This window comes from Lithobates pipiens, unplaced genomic scaffold (assembly GCF_037356315.1).
Source record: "Lithobates pipiens isolate NorthernLeopardFrog02 unplaced genomic scaffold, aLitPip1_a1.2 Scaffold_27, whole genome shotgun sequence".
NCBI classification, from domain to species: domain Eukaryota; kingdom Metazoa; phylum Chordata; class Amphibia; order Anura; family Ranidae; genus Lithobates; species Lithobates pipiens.
Window position 1 is genome coordinate 96,800,199 of NW_027507788.1, and position 22,015 is coordinate 96,822,213.

The 22,015-nt window shown below is 42.8% G+C and overlaps 1 protein-coding gene across 1 annotated transcript in view; it reads left to right on the plus strand.

The window, feature by feature from the left end:
* LOC143934018 (cell adhesion molecule CEACAM1-like) overlaps positions 1 to 22,015 on the plus strand; it is a 155,549-nt gene that overhangs the window by 103,006 nt on the left and 30,528 nt on the right. Inside the window, exon 6 of the mRNA XM_077457252.1 lies at positions 1,270 to 1,301. Coding sequence (XP_077313378.1) covers positions 1,270 to 1,301 — 32 coding nt within the window. The remainder of the gene's footprint in view (positions 1 to 1,269; positions 1,302 to 22,015) is intronic.

A 22,015-nucleotide genomic window follows, 5' to 3' on the forward strand; every position in this document is an offset into this window, starting at 1 on the left:
AATTTTTTTCCATTCAGCTTACCATGTTTCTAAGCTGTTCCATTTTACTTCCTCCTTCTCCCACCCGTGGCTAATCACATCATTTCCTGTGGCGCACTGTCTCCTGGTATCTTGGTGTCATAAATCGCAGGAGTCAGTGTGGATCGCCGCTGCTCAGCATCGCGAGATTCCATCACAAGATATCTTCATTGCCATCACAACGGGGGGACATTTCCGACAACGCCGTCCGTTGTGATGGCAACATGAGAAGTTTACGGCAACGCGAGCCTTTCATACTGCGTGTGCACGAGAACGACGGGGCATGCTGGTCGCTCAACTACACCGTATTCCGGAAGATCATGCTTGTGGGCTTCACATGCCCACAAGCAATATGGGAACTGCCAGGATAGGAGAATATAAGTTATTTTTTCACTCAAAATCATTAATTGAGCGGCGATATATATACAAAAAATGTGAGTGGTATATTTATAAGTTATGATCGGGCAGCACAGTGGTGTAGTGGTTAGCACTCTCACCTAGCAGTAAAAAGGGTCGCTGGTTTGTATCCCAACCAAGACACTACCTGCCTGGAGTTTGCATGTTCTCCCTGTGCCTGCATGGGTTTCCTCCGGGTACTCCGGTTTCCTCCCACAGTCCAAAGCCATGCAGGCAGGTTAATTGGCTTCTGTCCAAAATTGGCCCTAGTATATGAATGGGGACCTTGGATTGTGGGCTTCTTGAGGGTAGGGAATGACGTGAGTGTGCAATGTACAGGGATAGGGACAATTGTAGACACTCACTCAGGTTGAACTGGATGGACTGGTGTCTTTATTCAACCTAACAAACCATGAAACTAACTATGAAACTATGAAGATATTCACCAAAAAAAAAATCAATATATTGTTGGAACTCCGCTTTAAAGCTAAAGCTACTGACAGCTTGGTGCCAGATAGGGTAGCATACCTACAGAGTTCTAGTGAAGTCCATGCCTTGATGGGCTATGGTGGGTGGTTATAAGGTTATGGCTGATTGGTGTATGTTCTTCCTTAATTTGTATTTTTTTATACCTGAAAATTACTTAGCATCTACCTACAGTGGTTATAGACTGCATTCAGAATGTGGATGGTAGGTGTATTATTATTAATTTATATACAATATGTATGCTGTTTTATGGTCAGACTGCAGTCCTTTGTGTACCAACCACAATCAGCATTTTTAACTAATTTTGATAACTTGCTCAAATGTATTTATGTAGTTTATTGTCAACTAAAATTCTTGTTTTATTTGCAGGCTTTTGAAAGACCAAAATTCAACAATTAAAAGTAAAGAAATTTATCTATCTATCTATCTATCTATCTATCTATCTATCTATCTATCTATCTATCTATCTATCTATCTATCTATCTATCTATCTATCTATCATCACAATTTTATAGAGAATATATTTGCAGATCAAAAAGAAGCCTATAGGCCAGTTCCTCTTCACAAAACAAGAAGTTGTGGCTTTGCGTAGGTCAGTCTGTTGGGAAGGATAGTGTAACACATTTCTGGGGAAGAGACTATGTGAATTTACAATGTGGAATTGGTGGCTGCACACCTACAACTTTGCCCACTGTGTGGTTATTATAAAGTTATGTATGTTCACCAGCATTGTCCTGATTGAGATGAGGAATGGAATAGTCAGGTAACACTGGTTTCAAGGTTGCATTTGGTTCCCATTCTTTGTCTAGGAAAAATTACACCCTACATGCAGCTTTTTTTTATATCAAAGTTGCTGGCATTGCAAGGTGGTGGTGACTCCAATTGTTATTGGAGTACAATGCCTGAATCATGTGCCCCCCAGGTAATTCCAATTTAGAGTTTTGTTCTGAAGAATGGGATATATCCCCCAAAATTCATCAGTTGGTAATAGGATGTTCATTTGGACCCTATGAATTCCATCGAGTGAAAGACCTTTTTGGGTACTGGGTCATGTATAACGCTGTTTTACTGTTTGCTCTAGTGAGTATCTACTCTTTTATCCTTAATAAACCCCTTCCCGCCGAGCATACGCAGATGTGCGTAGTTGGCTTCCGGGGGTTATACCGGGATGATGCCCACACCTGCAGGCATCATCCCGGTACCGTTTTTTAGAGCGGGCGATCGGCTATCCAGCCATAACAACCGATGCGGCTAAAAGCCGCTCATCTGTTATGCCGTAGGAGCGGGAGGGGACGTCCCCCCTCCCGGTGCTCCCGTTCAATCGGGAGCACCGATCTCACATCCGCCACTTCCAGCGGCTAGGGAGGGACTGGAATGAAGCCGTAAGCGGCTTCATTCCAGTCTCCTAATAGTAAACACGGAAGTGACGTCATGACGTCACTTCTTGTTTACTCGGCTGCCAATGGCACCGGTTTTAAAAAAATATACACTATTCAGAATCACCGTTTTCGGCGAGCTGAATACATTGAAGTGTAAAGGAGTGATCAGGGGTCTTTTAGACCCCCGATCCCTCCATAAAGAGTACCTGTCACCACCTATTACTGTCACAAGGGATGTTTACATTCCTTGTGACAGCAATAAAAGTGATCAAAAATGTAAATTTAAAAAAAAAAATATTTATTAATTTTAAAATAAAATAAATAAAAACATTTTTTAAAGCGCCCGCCGTCCCTGCGAGCTCACAAAGCAAAGAAAACGCATATTGAAGTCGCGCCCGCATATGTAAACGGTGTTCAAATCACACATGTGAGGTATCGCCGCGATCGACAGAGCGAGAGCAATAATTCTAGCACTAGACCTCCTCTGTAACTCTAACCTGGTAACTGTAAAAAAAATTTAAAGCGTCGCCTATTGAGATTTTTAGGTACCGTAGTTTGTCGTCATTCCACGAGTGCATGCAATTATAAAGTGTGACATGTTTGGTATCTATTTACTCGACATAACATTATCTTTCACATTATGCAAAAAAATTGGGCTAATTTTACTGTTTCGTTTTTTTTTAATTCATGAAAGTGTCCCTTTTCCCAAAAAGTTGCGTTTAAAACACTGCTGCGCAAATACCGTGTGACATAAAATATTGCAACAATCGCCGTTTTATTCTCTAGAGTCTCTGATAAATATATATATATATATATATATATATATATATATATATATAATGTTTGGGGGTTCCAAATAATTTTCTAGCAAAAAATATGGATTTTAACTTGTAAACACCAAATGCCAAAAATAGGCTTAGTCATGAAAGGGTTAAGCATCGGCTTAATATTTCAGTCCAGGTTGAGCATTGATGGTTACCACACTATGGTGTCAAGATATTACCTTGATGTGTCATTGCTACTTTTCTCCATTACATAGTTTACCCTAGGACATTTTTGCCAGGTGCTCTGATTGGCTGATTACATATGTCACTTGGCTACTCCAGTAGCTTAGCATAAACATGCAGAGACCCTTGCAACACACAAGGTTGCCCTGTTGTACCATCTGGCTCAACAAATTTCCAGTGGAAAATTAAAGAAAGAAAGGTGGGAAATTGTTGGCAAGAAAACAAAGACTGCATCCAATTAGATGGCTGCTTGAATACATTAGTCAGCAGTGAAGATTGCTCTATTCAAGCTGCTTGTGGACAGGTGCAGTCTACTTTCTCCATGGCAGGTGGCACTCTTTTACCCTGGCACTGTTTATGAAAAAGTCAAGAGGAGCAAGGTTTCTCTATGGTTTTCTAGGTCACTGGGGAAGCTATCTGATTGGATGCTTCTGCGCTAGGTGACCTAGCTGCCATCTTGGGTCAGGCAGAGTCTATTTAAGGCCCTGGCTCCCAGGTTTGGCATGCATTTTGCAAGTTGATAGAGTACAGAAAGGTACCCTGCCTGTTATGAACAGTATTGGCTGTTAGGGAGAGGTTCCTGATGAGGAGGGATAGCGTAGGATCATATCACCTTTGACATAATCCCGCTTGGGCACAAGGCAGCCAGGCTGCACTCTCTTTATAGACCCTGTCAATTCGGAAGATACCCGCTCTCTTCTCTTTGCTGGAAACCGTTAGTATGGGTTTGCTGTGAACTGTTGCTTTATTATTTCAATACAAGTTTACCATTGCAACCGACTGTGTGAATTATTGCCACAGCTGCACCCCACTTACATGCTTAGCATGGATTGAGGAATCTACAGATTTTTTTTCTTGAATGAGAGAATGCTAGCTGGGTATGGCTAGTTTATAGATGTAGGTAACTGCAGAGTAGTATATAAGTGCCCTTTATGGTGTTATATTGTTATTTATGTATATAGCTTGTATGTACAACCTGCCAGTATTTGTACCCATACTTTTTTATTTGATGTTTGAGAACACTGACTCTCCCTACTTCTATATTTAAAGGTGAACTCTAGGTAGATATAAATTATGCAAACAAATGCAACTATGTAACTGTTAATACATTATAACATGTATTTTTTTAAACGTAAGCTGTATAAGAACCTGAATCTGACCTTATATCAGTCTTAGCAGTCCCTGTAGAGAAGGACAGGAGTGTAAGAGGAAGAAGGGGCAGTGCAAGGAACCAGTCAGTTCAAGTGCTGACAAGGGGCATGCTGATAGGAAAAGAAACCAGAGTGCAAAATAGATGAGCTCATCAATGTGCTGCTTCTCCTTTCATTGTCCAGTCACAGGCTGAGGGCAAGTCCAGAATGACCTGGGCTCAGAGGAAGTGGGTTGAACTATGCTGGCCATCTGATTAAGGACATTTATTGGCAGAGGAAAAGTACTGCACAGGGGAAATCTCTGCATTGAAGCTGAAAATTGTTGCAAAAGCTGGCTGTTTATCTTCTTATTTTTTACTGGAGTTCTGCCTTAGGGTGTGTTCACACTTTGAGGTTCAGGGTCAGTATAGGCCTTAAAGAACTCTGCAGGGAGACCGTCCTCTCCAGGAGTCTTACCAGCCTGTATGCCACGTACACAAGACCGGACTTTCCGGCAGACTAGATACGACGGAATCAGTCTGTCGGACAATCTGAACGTGTGTGGGCTAATCCGATCGTTTTTCATTTTAAAAATCCGACGGGCCTAGAAATAGAACATGTTTCAAATCTGTCCAAGGGACTCCATTCCTATCGGGAAAACTAATCGACTGTATGCTGGTCTGACGGACCAAAAACGACACAAGGGAAGCTATTGGCTACTTCCTTTTTTAGTCCTGTCTTACGTCATCACGATCAAACCGAATGGACTTAGTCCGTTTGTGTGTGGCCAAGTCCGTTCTTTCGGAAGTCTGTCGGAACTCCGCTGAAAAGTCAGTCGGAAAGGCCGTCGGACCTAGTCTGCCGGAAAGTCCGGTCCTGTGTGCGCGGCATAAGGAACCTACCTCCCTGGATTTCTTTCAAGGTTATACTGGCATTTAGCGATTGTCGTGCCTGATCAGAAAGGATGGGGATTTCAATTTCTTCCAGATAAGAGGTCATCTCCATAGTCTCGAGGAGAGGCAGAGGAGTAGAGGTCAGTGTAATAATTTGCAAATCGAGCAGTGAAAGCCCCTGGGTCAGTCAATAACCTCCCGTAAGCATCTTTAAACTATGGAATATGTGTAGAATTAGATTGCTCTTTGGATGACCACAACGGTAGTCGTCCAGTCCTCTTTCCCTGCTCGAAAATCCTCTGGGACTGGTATAACAGCTGCTTTTTAGCATCTGCCACACGCAAGAGCATCACTTCTTGAAGAGCTACCTGCAGATCACTATACAGACCCTCTATCACCGTTCACTAGGTATCTGGCCTCCAACTCACTGGCCCTGGATTCCAATATAGGAAAGGCCTGTTTGGACTGCCTACAAGTCACACCAATATTTGCTTGATAGTGACCCCGCACATGAACCTTAAAGGTTTCCCAAACCACATCCAGGCTAGCAGTGTTTTTATTATGTGACCGATAATCTCGTATGTGTCCCACCAATACCGGTTCAACCCGAGTATCTGAGATCCGCTGGCAAGTGAGACGCCACATATGTTGATCAACAGTCACTGAGGTGCAGATTTTCACCAGAAGTGGGGCATGGTCTGATATCCCCCTGGGGAGGATAGACACCTCCTGTAATTTGGCCAAAACTGAGCTACTAACATAAACCAGATCTATCCGTGACATTGTGGCATATGTAGCAGAGTGGCACATATAGCGTTTTTAAGGCGTGGGTTTTTCCACCTCCAGACATCAGTAAAACTAAATGTGGAGGCCCACCTGGGCAGTGGATAGTCCATGACCGCATCTGGGATGAATTTATCCCGTTGCGGGCACGGAGTCATGTTAAAGTCTCCTGCAATGATTATATCACACTGAGAAAATGTGGCAGGATATATAAGCCCAACACTGTCATAGAAATATTATAAATCACAGCATGTAGCAACGCATATGTGCCCTCGGGATCCAGGCGCAGGTCCAAAAGCGTAAATGGCAAGGTTTTCCGAACTAGGATACTCACCCCACGGGGATAAGAGGAGTATGTAGCATGATAGTAGTGTCCCAACCAGGGATTTTTTAGACCCAAAATCCTAAGAGTCCCACTTGACTGGAAGCAGGATACATAGGTCTGGTTTGTGAGTTTTTGCTTAAAAACAAGGGACCACTTAATTTTGGAATTTAACCCTCGGACGTTCAAGTATAGTGAAGTTAGGTGAGCCATGAGGGGGGCATCGGAATTAATGCCCATTTGCTGAAGACCTCACTTGGATTCCATAGAGCCCAAACTCATGTCCGAGACATGAGAAGATAACACAGCATTACTGGTAGTATGTCAATACACAGAAATATGATCATTAGTACAGTCATAAAACACAGACCGCACTTCATACTCAAAACGAAACATGGTTCAAAAACCAAACGGGGGTCATGTGTACAACCGTCAGTTCCAAGGAGTGGCGTTACTTCTAAAGCGAGATGCTTGTAAGTTGGGGTAGAAATGTAAGTTGGGGTAGAAACGTTCCCATCACCCTGCCATAGCTCGGGGGGGGGGGGGGGGCACAACACTTAAAAGAAAAGGAATGTTAAGCTGTTGACTATGTTTTTGAAATTATTAACTATATAATAATAATAATAATTAATTAGGAGAAGACAGCTGACATATAAGCTAGAGGAGACTAAGCAGCATAGGAACAATATAAACCAGGTCCCTGGTTAAGTCATCATAACTTCCCCCATTTGTTAGGTAGGGTCAGAAGCTCCAGGTAAGCCATATCAGTAGGCTAGTCACAGGCGATGATAGCAGGACTATTACCTCAGAACCCCAAAAACCACACGATAAGGCACAATGAATAACCACTTGTCTCCTGGTTTCTCCTGATCAGCCTCATTCACTAAGGGAAGGCAGGATGCAGGATCAACCGAGGCCCCACTCTATGAGCCCAAACCAGAGGGAGACAGAAAATGCAGTAAAAATCACACATTTTAATAAAATTGTAAAAATGGTACAACTAGTAAACAGTCAAAACATAGCCAGGGATCGGTAGCTAAATTTGCTAGTCAGAAAAAGCTAGGAAATCAGGAAGCCAGAGATCAGGCGCTGTGAGCAACAGGCTGGCACCATTCTCCACATTTTCTGGGAACGCCCTAAATTACAAACATTCTGGCGACCTGTCCTGAGACTCATCCACAAGTTCACAGACATTTCCTTAGACAATGATCCCGCAGCAGTTCTTCTCAATCTAACTCCCATGTCGAGAAAGCGTTATCATAAATCCTTACTTAAACATCTCCTCAATGCAGCTAGGGCCTGCATCCCAAGTCAGTGGAAGCAGCAATCTGCTCCAACGGTGACCCAGTGGTTCACAAGGGTAAATTACATTGAACGAATAGAAGACCTGACTGCGACAATGAGGGATAAAACGGAGGATCATGGGAACAGATGGTTCTACTGGACCCAGTTTCGCTTTTCGGAAGGATACCTCCGCGAGACTTAGTAAGCTCATGATGATCGCTGGAGATCGCTGTTCCAAACTTTGGCCAGCTAATGAGCTGGCGAGCCGAGGGGGTCTCTTGCTTCCTGAGAGAGGACCCCACCCTATCCACCTTACCCACATTACCCTCTTACCTCTAATTTTCCTTTTCTGCCATTTCATTCCCCAATCTTCTCTTTCCCCTTCTCCCTCCTTTCAGTCCTACTATTTCCCTTCTTAACTTAAAAAAGAAAAAATACGGTATGTTTCGACCCCATTTGACTACTACACAATACTCTTCCCCTATATACAGATATCTAAACTCTTTGAGGGTAGCAGGGCTAGTATCAATAATATTTTAGGTAGTAGAGGATCCTAACGGGATGGAGCTTTAATCTCATCTTGACAAGACCACTATTCTCCTCGGATTTCTTACCATTGGCTCTGATACCCATGCAATATGATTGTTTGTTTGTAACTATTTGTACCACACATTCTGTGAAGTTGCCTTTGCATTGTATGTCGCATACTACTAAATAAAAAAATAAAAAAAAGGAAGCCAGAGATCAGCGTAGTCAGAGGCAGCAGACAGGATCAGGAACCAGAGGGGACATGAGCCAGGCAATTCTTCAACAAGAACACAGCAGAGAGTCTCTAGATATGTTGACCAAGGTAAAGGCATTTGAAAAAATTGACCAAACAGTTTAAATAGCCAGAAGGGGCTGGCTGTGGGCTTGACTGATGAGCAGGAGATGATCAACAGGTGAGCCACTGTGGAACGATGAGTACTGTCAATTAACAGAGAGCTGAGCAACCTGAGCACAGAGAAGGAAGGGCTGAGAGCCCAGCCCTGACAGTACCCCCTCCTCAATGACCCCTCCTGTCTATGGAAAGCACGGAGGAGGAAAAGGGCATGTATGTCTGAGGATGAGACTGAAGAGCCTTCTTCCAGACCGTATCCTTTCCAATGAACCAGGTACTGTATGCACCCACGGAACCTATGGGAGTCAATGATCGATTGTATCTCATACTCCTCATGTTTTTCGACCTGCAACGGGAGAGGACGTGGTATGGAGGTGGTGAAGCGGCTGCACACCAAAGGTTTTAATAAGGAGACATGAAAAACATTTTAAGTACGCTTATTATAAGGAAGATCTAATGCGTAAGCCACTGGGTTGATCCTACGGAAAAAATGGAAAGGCCCAATAAGTCATGGTGCCAGTTTCAGCGAGGGAACAAGGAGTGGGAGGTTACGAGATGACAGCCAGACCCTCTCCACAACCTGGTAGGAAGGTGCAGGTAAGTGTCAACGGTCAGCATGGAGTCTGTACCTCTCACTGGCACGTTGCAAGGACCTGCACCCAAGTGGAATGAAGATCGCGGAGATGCTCCTCTAATGCAGGAATTGTTTGAGGAACAAATGAGTCAGGCAACATGGATGGTTGCAAACCATAATTCGTTATAAATGGAGACAATAGGTATTGACAGTACTATTGTGAGCAAACTCTGCCCAAGGTAGGAAGTCTGACTAGTTGTTGTGGTCAGAAATATAGTAGCATGGAAACTGCTCCAAGGCTTGGTTGGCTTATTCTGCGGCCCCATTGGATTGCGGGTGATACGCAGAGGAGAAGGAAAGCTGAATTCCTAACTGCACAAAAGGCTTTCCAAAACCCAGAGACAAACTGGGTACCCCTGTCAGAGATAACTTTGGGTAACCCATGTAACCGAAAGATCTCCCAAGCAAAAATGGATGCCAGTTATTTGGATGTGGGCAACTTCTTTAGTGGAATACAATGTCCAATCACAGCTGACCACATGGAAACAAATTTGACGGCTATTTCCTCAGGCGCTGTCATTGCAGCCCATCGGTGCTGCCTCATTAGTGCCCATCGGTGCAGCCTATCAATGCAGCCTCATCAGCGCACATCACTGAAGGAGAAAAATTACTTTTCTGTTATAAAATTTTGCAAATAAAGAAAAAATCGGAAACATTTTGAAAACATTTTTTTATTTGTTTAGCAAAAAATAAAAAACCCGGTGGTGGTTAAATACCACCAAAAGAAAGCTCTAGCTGTCTCAAAAAAATTATAAAATTGATTATCTCCCACCGTTCTTTTGGAAGATGGATCGCTGCAAGAGGCTATCTCACCTGCCACATGTACACGCCTACAACAGGCTGCTAGATAGACCGACCTTTGTTACCCTGGATAACCACTGTAACTTCACACTGCATGAACTCTTGTACCATTATCTTCAAACCCCGATATGTTTAGTGACCTGAGCTGTAGACTACCCAAACGTGCTGGTTACTTGCATTACACCCCTTGAATAACTTCAGACCAAGCAAAGGCAAAATTACAAATGATTTTGAATAAATTAGCATGGTGACAAATACAGACAACAGTCTAGAATAAAGTTCAGTCATTTCCCTAACATCCCTAGTCCCTAACTGCAGACTTGTTGCTGCCCCAGCATACCTGCTAAGGATGAGCCGAACACCCCCCTGTTCGGTTTGCACCAGAACCTGCGAACAGACCTAAACTTCGTGTGCACTTTAGAACCCTATTAAAGTTTATGGGACTCGAATGTTCACAATCTAAAGTGATAATTTTAAAGGCTAATATGCAAGTTACTGTCTGTCACGTACCTTAAGGCAGAGCCCAGAGTGCAGGGAGTGGCCTCTCGTAAACCTCTGACTCGGGAGGCCCTGATAGAGATGACAGGGGCTCGGGAGCACAAAGGAGCACAAGCGCCTGACTGGATGGCTGGTGTAGAAGGCAGGAGACCGTCGGTAGTAGGGAGGTGTCCTGTAGTCCAGCCGCAGGATGCAGATGATAGCAGGACACAGCAGGCGGTTCCAACCAGAAGCAACGGACAGCAGGGATGTGCCTTGTAGCCCAGTGGCGGGATGCAGACCGCGGGCTGAATGCAGCTGTCAACAGGGAGGAGTCCTGTAGTCCAGCAGCGGGATGCAGGATACAGCGGACAATGAGAAGGAGTCCTGTAGTCCAGCAGCAGGATGTAGGTGGTAGCAGAACACAGCAGCAGGCACCAGCCGGATACAGAGGAGAGCAGGGAGGTGTTCTGTAGTCCAGCAGCGGTAGGCAGGTAACTGGCAGGTTGCAGAGTAGTTGAACAGTCCGAGTCAAACACAGGCGAGCAGATCAGGTACCAAAACGAAGTCCAAGAGAATAGTCAGGTTCAGAAGCCAAGGTTGGGGGCAGGCAGCAAGCAGAGAAGTCAGGAACAGGCCAAGTTCAATACGGATCAGGTAGATGAAGATACAGGGTAGCAGAGTACACAGGAACGCTGTTGATCGGGCAGCAAGACAGCAAGGCAAAGATCCCCTTTAAATAGCGTCATTGGCGCTTTAAATTTCGTACCTGGGGGTGTCTATAGTATGCCTGTGAAGGAGCGCATGTTTCCCGTGCTTAGAACTGTCCCTGCACAAAGTGTCATTTCGCAAGGAAAAAAAGTCTTTTAAAATCACTTTCCATTGTCGGATCCCGTAATACAGAGAACACTCAATGAGTGTTCTCTGTATTAGCCGACAATTCATTCATTGATAAAAAAAAAAAAAAAATTAAAAAGTGTGGGGTTCCCCTAAATTCAATTACCAGGCCCTTCAGGTCTGGTATGGATATTAAGGGGAACCCCGTGTCAAAAAATAAATAAATAAATTGACGTGGGGTCCCCCTAAAAATCCATACCAGACCCTTTATCCGAGCACACAACCTGTCAGGCCGCAGGAAAAGAGGGGAGGACGAGAGAGCGCTCCCCCTCCTGAACCATACCAGGCCACATGCCCTCAACATTGGGAGGATGCTTTGGGGGTCTGTGACCCCTCAAAGCACCATGTCCCCATGTTGATGTGGACAAGGGCCTCATCCCCACAACCCTGGCCGGTGGTTGTGGGGGTCTGCGGGCGGGGGGGCTTATCAGAATCTGGAAGCCCCCTTTAACAAGGGGACCCCCAGATCCCGCTCCCCCCTGTTTGAAATGGTAAGGGAGTACCCCTAACATTTCACAAAGAAAGTGTAAAAAGGGTTAAATAAGACAAACACACTTTTGAAAAATTCCTTTATTAAAAAAAATAAAAATAAATAAAAGATTCCAGCGGTGGTAATCCACTCTTGCTATGGATGATCATCTCTCCGGGGTCCAGCGATGGCTGATCTGATCCAGCGATGGGTCATTTTCAGTCCAGCGCTGTTCATACATGCATCCGTCTTCTGTCTCCTGCGGAGACACTGCGGGGATCCCATCGCTGACGTTTCTTATATTAGGAGGGCGGGGCCACCCGTCACCTGACCCCGCCCCCTCTGACGCTGGTGAGGGAAGCCATGGGCTTCTCCAGTGACGTATGGGTGACCCCGCCCCCCACTGATGTAACGCTCTTACTGGCAAGCACAGGAAATGATCCGAAGGTTTATGTGGCTGGCCATAGAAGTGAACAGATTGTCTCAGATCACCTTTATGATCTAGGAGGATCAGAGCAACATCATTACATCACTTCCAGTCCAGGGCAGAAGTAAACAAAATTTAATTTTTTTTTTAACTTTTGCTTTCAAAAGGTAGAAGAGAGATTTGGGGGTCTTATAGACCCCAGATCCCTCCACGAAGAGGGCCTGTCATCCCTTATTTCTATTAAAAGGGATGCTTACATTCCTTGTAATAGGATAAAAAGATATACAAAAAAAATGTAAAGCGCCCCATCCCTCCTTGCTCGGGCGCACAAGCGAACGCATACCTAAGCTGTGCAGGCATGTGTAAATGGTCTTCGCACCACACATGTGAGGTATCGCCACAGACATTAGAGCAAGAACAATAATTCTAGCCCCTCCCATTTTTGTAACTATTTTATTATATCTTTTCATGTGACAACGCTGAAGAAATGACACTTTGCTACAAAGTAAAGTAGTGAGTGTACAGCTTGTATAACAGTGTAAAATTGCTGTCCCCTCAAAATAACTCAACACACAGCCATTATTGTCTAAACTACCTGCACCAAAAATGAGTACACCCCTAAGTGAAAATGTCCAAATTGGCCCCAATTTTCCCTCCCTAGTGTAATTTGACTCGTTAGTGTCTCAGGTTGGAATGGGGAGCAGGTGTGTTAAATTTGGAGTTATCGCTCTTAATCTCATGCTGGTCACTGGAAGTTCAACGTAGCACCTCATGGCAAAGAACTCTCTGAGGATCTGAAAAAAATAATTGTTGTTCTACATAAAGATGGCCTAGGCCAGTGATGGCAGAGCTTGGCACCCCAGATGTTTTGGAACTGCATTTCCTATGATGCTCATGCACTCTGCAGTGTACCTGAGCATCATGGGAAATGTAGGTTATAAGAAGGTTGCCAAGACCCTAAAACTGAGCTGCAGCATGGTAGCCAAGACCATACAGCAGTTTAACAGGAAAGGTTCCACACAGAACAGGCCTCACCATGGTCGACCAAAGAAGTTGAGTGCACGTGCTCAGTGTCATATTCAGAGGTTGTCTTTGAGAAATAGACGTATGAGTACTGCCAGCATTGCTGCAGAGGTTGAAGGAGTTGGGGGTCAGCCGGTCAGTGCTCAGAAGTGTTAATTTTGTTGAATAAAACATTTTAGTTGACTAAATGAATACTATTTTAGTCAACTAAAATACGACTAAAGCTAAAACACTTGAGATGACTAAAATACAACTAAAACTAAAATGCCATTTTAGTCAAAAGTCTAAGACTAAAACTAAGTTGAAAAATTTGACTTCAAAATTAACACTGGTCTGTAGTGCATGTTCATACCTCAATACCATAAATAATACCATATTAGATTTTTCACTCCAGCAGTATATAATGAGCTTGGAAATTGTAGAGAAATGTTTAACTAATGCATTACAATTTAATTACACCCATTAGATTTTAGTTTACTGAAACATAGGACATTTTAGTCTACTAAAATGTACTGGAGATTTAGTCGACTAAATACAGCTAAAACTAAAACAATTGCAGAAGACTAAAATGGCACTAAAACTAAAATGCCATTTTAGTCCTAAAACTAAAACAAAATTGAATTCCCCCCCCCCCCCCCCCCCCCAAATTAACAATGGTGCTCATACCATACACCTCACACTGCATCAAATTGGTCTGCATGGCTGTCATCCCAGAAGGAAGCCTCTTCTAAAGATGATGCACAAGAAAGCCCACAAACAGTTTGCTGAAGACAAGCAGATTAAGGACATGGATTACTGGAACCATGTCCTGTGGTGTGATGACCAGGATAAACCTATTTGGTTCAGAGGATGTCAAGCATGTGTGGCAGCAACCAGGCGAGGAGGACAAAGACAAGTGTGTCTTGCATAGAGTCAAGCAGGATGGTGGGAATGTCATGGTCTGGGGTTGCATGAGTGCTGCCGACACTGGGGAGCTACAGTTAATTGAAGGAACCATGAATGCCGACACGTACAGTGACCTACTGAAGCAGAGCATGAGCCTCTCCCTTTGGATGTGTGTTCAGGGTCATTATCATGTTGGAATACTGCCCTGCAGCCCAGTCTCCAAACACAAGACGACAGCTGCCTTGCTAAAGAAGCTGAGGGTAAAGGTGATGGACTGGCCAAGCATGTCTCCAGACCTAAACCCTATTGAGCATCTGTGGGGCATCCTCAAACAGAAGGTGGAGGAGCGCAAGGTCTCTAACATCCACTAGCTCTGTGATGTCGTCATGGAGGAGTAGAAGAGAACTCCAGTGGCAACCTGTAAAGCTCTGGTGAACTCCATGCCCAAGAGGGTTAAGGCAGTGCTGGAAAATAATGGTGGCCACACAAAATATTGACACTTTGCTACAATAAATAGTAGTGAGTGTACAGCTTTTTCCGAATTGGGCCCAAAGTGTCATTTCTAGGTATAATAAATATGAGGGGTGTACTCACTTGTAAGATACTGTATTTGTTCAGTGTAACATCATCTTTTATACTGTATTTACAAACAGTTTACCCATAAGCATATTGCTATTTCCAAAATTGTGTATGTGAGGTGGCCATTATGGTTATAAATAGCGCTTAGAATTTTGTTCATCTTTAGTCTACATGAGATTGTTTTGGACATTAAATGAAAGTGATATTTTTCTAAAGGGGATTTCCCTCCTTATATCAAACAGGAAGGGAATAGCTTTAGGCCAATAGTCCAGTTTCCTGCAAGTCAGGGTTCAGAATGATCTCATCATTTGTCAAGCCTGATAAACAAGCATTGAAATTGTCATTATTTATTGGTGTTATTTGTGTAGAAGAGTTCAAACAGCATTTCCCCCGGTTGTAATATTTTTTTCTCTAGGTGGAAGGAAATTTTAATGTTATGTCACCAATGTTCTGGAGGGGGGGCCACAGTTTTCAGCTTTCACCATATATTGCAAAACCTATTGCTGACTGCCGGCCATTATTTGCACAGTCTTGTTCCTCATTTTTCATTGTGTAACTCAGCAAATAACGACAGACCAAAATTTCAGGGACAGTGACATGACTAGTATAGTAGCAGAACCAAGTTTTGATGCAGTTCAGTGTTGTTTCATCATAAATCCATAGCTGTGTACGTAGTGTATTTGCCATGCTAATTGATATGTTTATATCAGTATTTGGCTGTTCAGTAGGTTGACCAGATGCCTGTAGGTCCTGGGGACAGTCCTTGATTTTAGGAGACTATCCCTGGATGAAAAGTGTTTCAGGTTTTGTCCCAATTTCAAAACTGGCATCCTTGATCTTCTCCCAGTTTTAATAATTGTGTCCCACACAAAGAACTGTGGAGTAATTGATGTCTGCCAAACCCCCACGTCAGCCGTAATATTTATGCATTACTGCACTTCCTGCAATTTCCTAGCCTACAGACAGTGGGTGGCTGTGGATAATAGTGTCTCTGCAGGCAGGAATAGGAGTCCTGCCCTATGCCCCTATCACTTCACGTTGTTTTGAGCAATTTGGGGTGAAGGCTGAAGGCTTTAGATGTTACAAACAGAGTAGTGCTAGAAGAGACTTGCCAGGATGAATAGTGCTGGAAGAGGAGACAGGGGTGAGCAGTGTTGGAAGAAGGATGGGGCAATAAGCAGTGTTCAAAGAGGGGTGCAGAAGTGAGCAGTTTTTTGAAGAGGGTTCCAGGGAGGCGTAGAGGTGGGCATTGTTGGAAGAGAGTTGCAGGGGCTACAGAGATTGGCAGAGCTGGCAGAGGGTTGCAGTGTTGGAAGCTGGTTGCAGGGGTAAGCAGTGTTGGAAGAGGGTTGCATTGAGTGAGAAGTGTTTAAGAGGCAATTTTACCAAAGGTACAGCTGTGCTTCAGGGTACGTTGAAAGACATCAGTGCGGGTTCATGTACAGATGTCTATTGAAATTGCCCCCGAAGTCACCAAAAGTAGTGCAGGAACTACATTTGGAAATCAGTGTGGCGCCTCAAAGTTGGCATTGCACCATTTGGGACAGCGCCGTTGCCGGAAATAGGCTGCGCTTTGGTATGCAATTTGATGTGTCAAATCGGGCCAATGTGAATGGGGGCTTAAAGAGACACTGGTTCCTTGCCAATGCAGGGCAAAGTAGGTAACATTATCTCATTAAAGTGCAACTGTACCTTTTGGCGCAACTGTCCACTGATCATTTTTTCCCACCTCCCTGATTGCAGTCCACCAGCTTAAATACTTAACCCATCCATAGATGGATTAAATCTCAGCCTGTCCATGCTGAACCGGCCGAGAGTTGATCCATCAATGGGCAGGCTGATTGTACCCAAGTCAATCCATCGATTAACTTGGATACAACCAGAATGTTTGTGTAAAAAAAAAAAAGACTGCGCTATTGGGTGAATTATTAAAGCTGCAGCTCAAAGCGATATACTACACAAAAGAAATATTGGAACAAAGGGAGCCACGCTGTGGTAAAACAAAAATTGTGATAAAAAAACAAAAAATGGTTCAAACAAATAAATGCTACAAAAAATATAAAGTATGCGTCACACCAAAATACACATAATATTGATAAACCCTCCCAACCAAAAGTTTATAGTGCTAGATCAGTGACTCTCAACCAGGGTTCCTCCAGAGGTTGCTAGTGGGTTCCTTCAGCATTGGGCCATTTCTGCCTCTCGGATAAGTTCCCACCAACACCATTGATCTTTTTGGCTATCTGTAAGGAGGTAATTCTTCCCAATGACCACAAGTGTAAGGACCATTCTTCCCACTGACCATCACAGTTGTATATTTAAAATTTTTAGCAGGGGTTCCCCAAGACTGGAGAACTATTTCAAGGGTTCCTCTGTGTTGAAAAGGTTGAGAAAGGCTGTGCTTGATGCTCAAATTAAATATGCACAAACACAATAAACAAAAAGTCTATAACAATTGAAGGCAGCCCGATGATGATATTGCAGTACCCAGGATACCAAAACATCCTGTCCCAAGGACACAACAGGAGATTGGAGGACGTCTCTCCAATGCTGCATGATCTACAAGTTAGTGTGTCAGCTGATACTAACCTACTATGATTACTGGATCTTCCAAAGCCGTGACACCAGGTGAACGCCAGTTCTGTGTATCGTTCCTAATGGTTGTTTACAATAGCTGGAGATTCTTACTACCCAAGATTGGGTGACAAGCCTATCTTAGTGGCTATTTGGTAAGCCCTTAAGGTGGTGGAATCACATTCCCATGAAGATTTATCACTGGGTGTTGCAATATCATCATTGGGCTGATGTCAGTTGTTATAGACTTTTTATTTATAGTGTTTGTGCATATTTAATTTGAGCATCTAGCACTACAAACTTTGGGTTCGGAGAGTTTATCAATATTATGTGTATTGTTATGTGATGCACTATATATATATATATATATATATATATATATATATATATATATATATATATACACTTTATATTTTTTGTAGCATTTATCTGTTTGAACCATTTTTAGTTTTTTATATCAGTTTTTGGTTTGCCACAACAGCATGTTGCATGCCAAAAATCCAATTATTGACAGTGGCTAGAGGCACTAGCAATATAGTGTTCTCCCGACAGGAACAGCTTCCTGCACCTCCCCCCTCCCCAGGCAGAACACAATAGCTTAGCGGGAGGACTCCCCCCCATCAACACTGACTGTCTGAATCAAATAATTTCTGCATAATCATTGGCCTGCTTTAGCTTCTTCCTTGACCCAATGATTTTCAATCTGTCACTCTGCTTAGCCTTCTCTTGAAAACAATTCCCACTGGGACAACCTCTTAGTGCATGTGTGCTATGTTCCCATACAAGGTGTACTCATGGCAGCCTGTGGCGGTCCAGCCCAGTACAGCTTACTCATAGGACCATTTTAGCTGACTGTTATGGCTGTGCAGCCACTGGATTGAGGTGGAAGGTAAGTTGATGGGCTGAATTTGGGTGGCTGGAGGAATAGATTAAATATAAATAGATGACCACAGAACTAATTGTACATTCTTAAGAAGATTGGAAAGAGGTAGGTAAGTAGATTTATCGCAAAAGAGGATAGAAATTCTACCGATTGCAGAAAGACATGCTACTTTATGTGTGCAATTGTTTACTTTTTCAGTTTAGTTCCCCTTTAATTTAGCACCAAAGAGGAAGAATTTTTAAGTTTTAGCCAAGCTGAGTGATATTCAGGTGCCACAACAGTAAGAATGTTGTGCTGACAGTATTAAGACACATCGATGTATTGCAGACTTCCACTGATAGCAGAAGAGGAAGTTTCATTGCAAATTAGAAAACCACCAATTATTTGGTGTGAACCAGGTAGGTGAACCATAGCATTATATGAACTAGTTCCATCATTTACTGTATATAAAAATTTTAGAGGGGAGAAAAAGGAACCCTTTGTTAGCCACAAAAAGCCAGTTTTAGTCTCATTCATTGAACCCTTTCTTTATGTACAAAATTTTTTTTTTATTATTAACCACTTCATCCTCGGACCATTTTGGCTGGCCAAAGACCAGATCACTTTTTGCGATTTGGCACTGCGTCAATTTAACTGACAATTGCGTGGTCATGTGACGTGGCTCCCAAACAAAATTGACATCCTTTTTTTTTCCCATAAAAAGAGCTTTCTTTTGGTGGTATTTTATCACCACTGCGGTTTTTATTTTTTGCGCTATAAACACAAATAGAGCGACAATTTAGAAAAAACGCATTGTTTTTAACTTTTTGCTATAATAAATATCCCCAAAAATATATAAAAAAAAACGTTTTTTTATCCTCAGTTTAGGCTGATACATATTCTTCTACATATTTTTGGTAAAAAAAAATCACAATAAGCGTTTATTGATTCGTTTGAGCAAAAGTTATAGCATCTACAAAATTGGGGATCGTTTTATGGCATTTTTATTAATATTTTTTTGTTTACTAGTAATGGCGGCAATCTGCGATTTTTATCGTGACTGCGACAGTATGGCGGACTATTCGGACAATTGTGACACATTTTTGGGACCATTGTCATTTTTACAGTGATCAGTGCTATAAAATTGCACTGATTGCTGTAAAAATGACACTGGCAGTGAAGGGGTTAACCGCTGGCTAGGAAGGGGTTAAGTGTGTCCTAGGGAGTGATTCTGTTAGGGGGCATGGCTACGAGTGACACGTCACTGATCACCGCTCCCGATCACAGGGAGCTATGATTAGTGACAGTTTCCATAGGCAGTGTTGTAGCATCTCCCTGTTCTATCTCTCCGTGAGACGATTGCGGGTACCCCGCAGATATCAAGTCCGCGGGACCCGCAATCCTACTCACGGAGCTCTCGGCAGGGTCGCACGCGCACCGACCATACGGCGGCAAATTCAAAGGGACATACAGGTATGCCCATTTGCCCAGCCATGCCATTCTGCTGATGTATATGTGCATGCGGCGGTTGGCAAGTGGTCAATACTAAAAGGTGAAACTTGGAAAGCTGGTAAACAAAATGTCAGTTTAGATGACGTGGTCCGAATTTATTAAACGGGCTGAAGAACAGAGGGGAATCAAAGGCTCACCCTAACAAATGTAATCCCTTATAGCTGAACTCTGGAAAAAGCCAAAAATAAATAAAATGCCATCTGGGTTCTCACTTGAATCTTGGTGTACATTGTGTATTTCTTCCAGATCTGTGCGGTAATCCAATGCCTCCGTGCAGGAGTTTCCTGCAATAAAGACCGGTCACTGCTGCTCTCTATCCTTGTGCAGGGTGACTTGTCTCCACCCCCTCTTGTAGTTCTCTGCAGGCAGCCCTTAGCTTGTGCAGAAAGCAGAGCTGTGGGAGGAACTTAGCAGGCCCCACCCACTATGTACAGCACAGCAGAGAAGTCACTGATACTTTTACAAGATAATATCTGAGTTTGTATAGGCATTTTCTCACACAAAGTAGATTTATATCCTTTGTGGCTATAGAAGAATGAATTTCACTGAAGCCTTTTGTGTACAGTGTTCAGCTTTAACTGATCTGCTAAAGTATACGCTCTAATTTTTCGCGTATGTATTTTGTAATTCATGTACGGAATTCAATTCGGATTCTTACAAAAATAAGAATTTTCGTTAGATTCGTAAACTTTTTGTTAAAATAACGAAAATTAATTATGATGAATTTATCATTATGAGGGGTTCCCACCATTCCTGTACTGAGTTCCCAGGTCCGAGTGCATACCCGCTGTGCCCATTATGAGGCGTTCCCACCATCCCTGTGCTGTGCTGACTTCCTCTGATTGGTTAACAAAACACCAGTCATGTTTCAGTTAATTTGAATCCGAAATTTTGTATTTCGTATGAAATTTGTAAGCATAGAAATTCCCATAGGGTTCCCAGATCTGTACACCTGCTGTGCCCATTATGAGCGGTTCCCACCATCCCTGTGCTGTGCTGACTTCCTCTGATTGGTGAACAAAATAACAGTCACAATTTTGTTAATGAATTTCGGATCCAAATTAACGGTATTTCGCATTTCGTATAAAATTCGTAAGCATAGAAATTCCCCATAGGGTTCCCACTATCCCTGTCCTGACTTTCTGGGGTTTTAACTTTTAGGTTTGTTAACTTTTGGTAACAATTTCGAATTTTCATTATGAATTTGGATTCGAAATTCGTAAATTTCGTATTTTGTACAGAATTCGTATGCAAAAAAATGTGTATTTCGGATTTGTATGAATTTCCAGAAATTCTTATGAATTTTTGATTTGTAAGAAACGAATCGCACATGTCTATTGAGGATATGCCACTGACTCTAGTTGTGGGCTGGGTGTTGCCCCTGAGCCATAGTTTGGAGACTCCGGTCCCTAGTACACAACACAACTCTGTCTGGCAGGGCCAGGGACCTGTTTTCTTTCTACTGCAGTTACGAAAGATTTGCAAGTCTTGTCCCTCCCCAACCCTGTGACTAGACAATGAAAGGAGAAGTAGCTCATCTTTCCCTCAGCCGCTACTCTTCTATCAGTGTCTTCCTTGTTAGAACATGAATACTGAAATACATTTGACTGATTCCTTGTGTTGCTTCTCCTTCTCCAAGTCTGAACTTTGATGTACAGCAAGTGGCTGATAACAGTTCAAATTCAGAAACTTGCAATTAAAAATAAAATGTATTGATATTTTATTGAATACAGAGGTGCATTCGTTTTTGTTCCTTTGTATTGATATTTTGTTCCTTTTATATTGGCCTAAAATTCAACTTTCAGATGTATTTCCAGCAAAACTTCTTTCCTCGTTTTACAAAGAGATTTTCCTGCTATTCAGGGCTCCAATAAGGAGAGACTTCTGCTGGCAACATTTCACCGGACAGTAAGAACGGGCAAACTCTCTTCCCCACTCTAACCAAAATGACAACACTGTTTTCGGCTTGGCATACATTTTTAAGTGTACATAAGCCTAACATAAGATTACCAGATTTTCAAAATGAAATCCAGGGACACTTACAAAACACACCCCAATGCATAGCCACACACAATCATACCACTTTTAACACATTTTGAAACAAATCTCAGACATTCAAGTTATAAAGACAAAATACCTTGGGAACCATGATTAGAGAAATGATATAAGGAATTAGTAGAAGAGGTGTGTGCAAAGTATTTGATGTTTCTTGGAGTGTGACCTGAAAATGCAGCCAAGTTTTTATAAAAGGCTTTTCAATGCAGTCTGTACATAGCTGCTGGTTTCTAGGCTGCAAA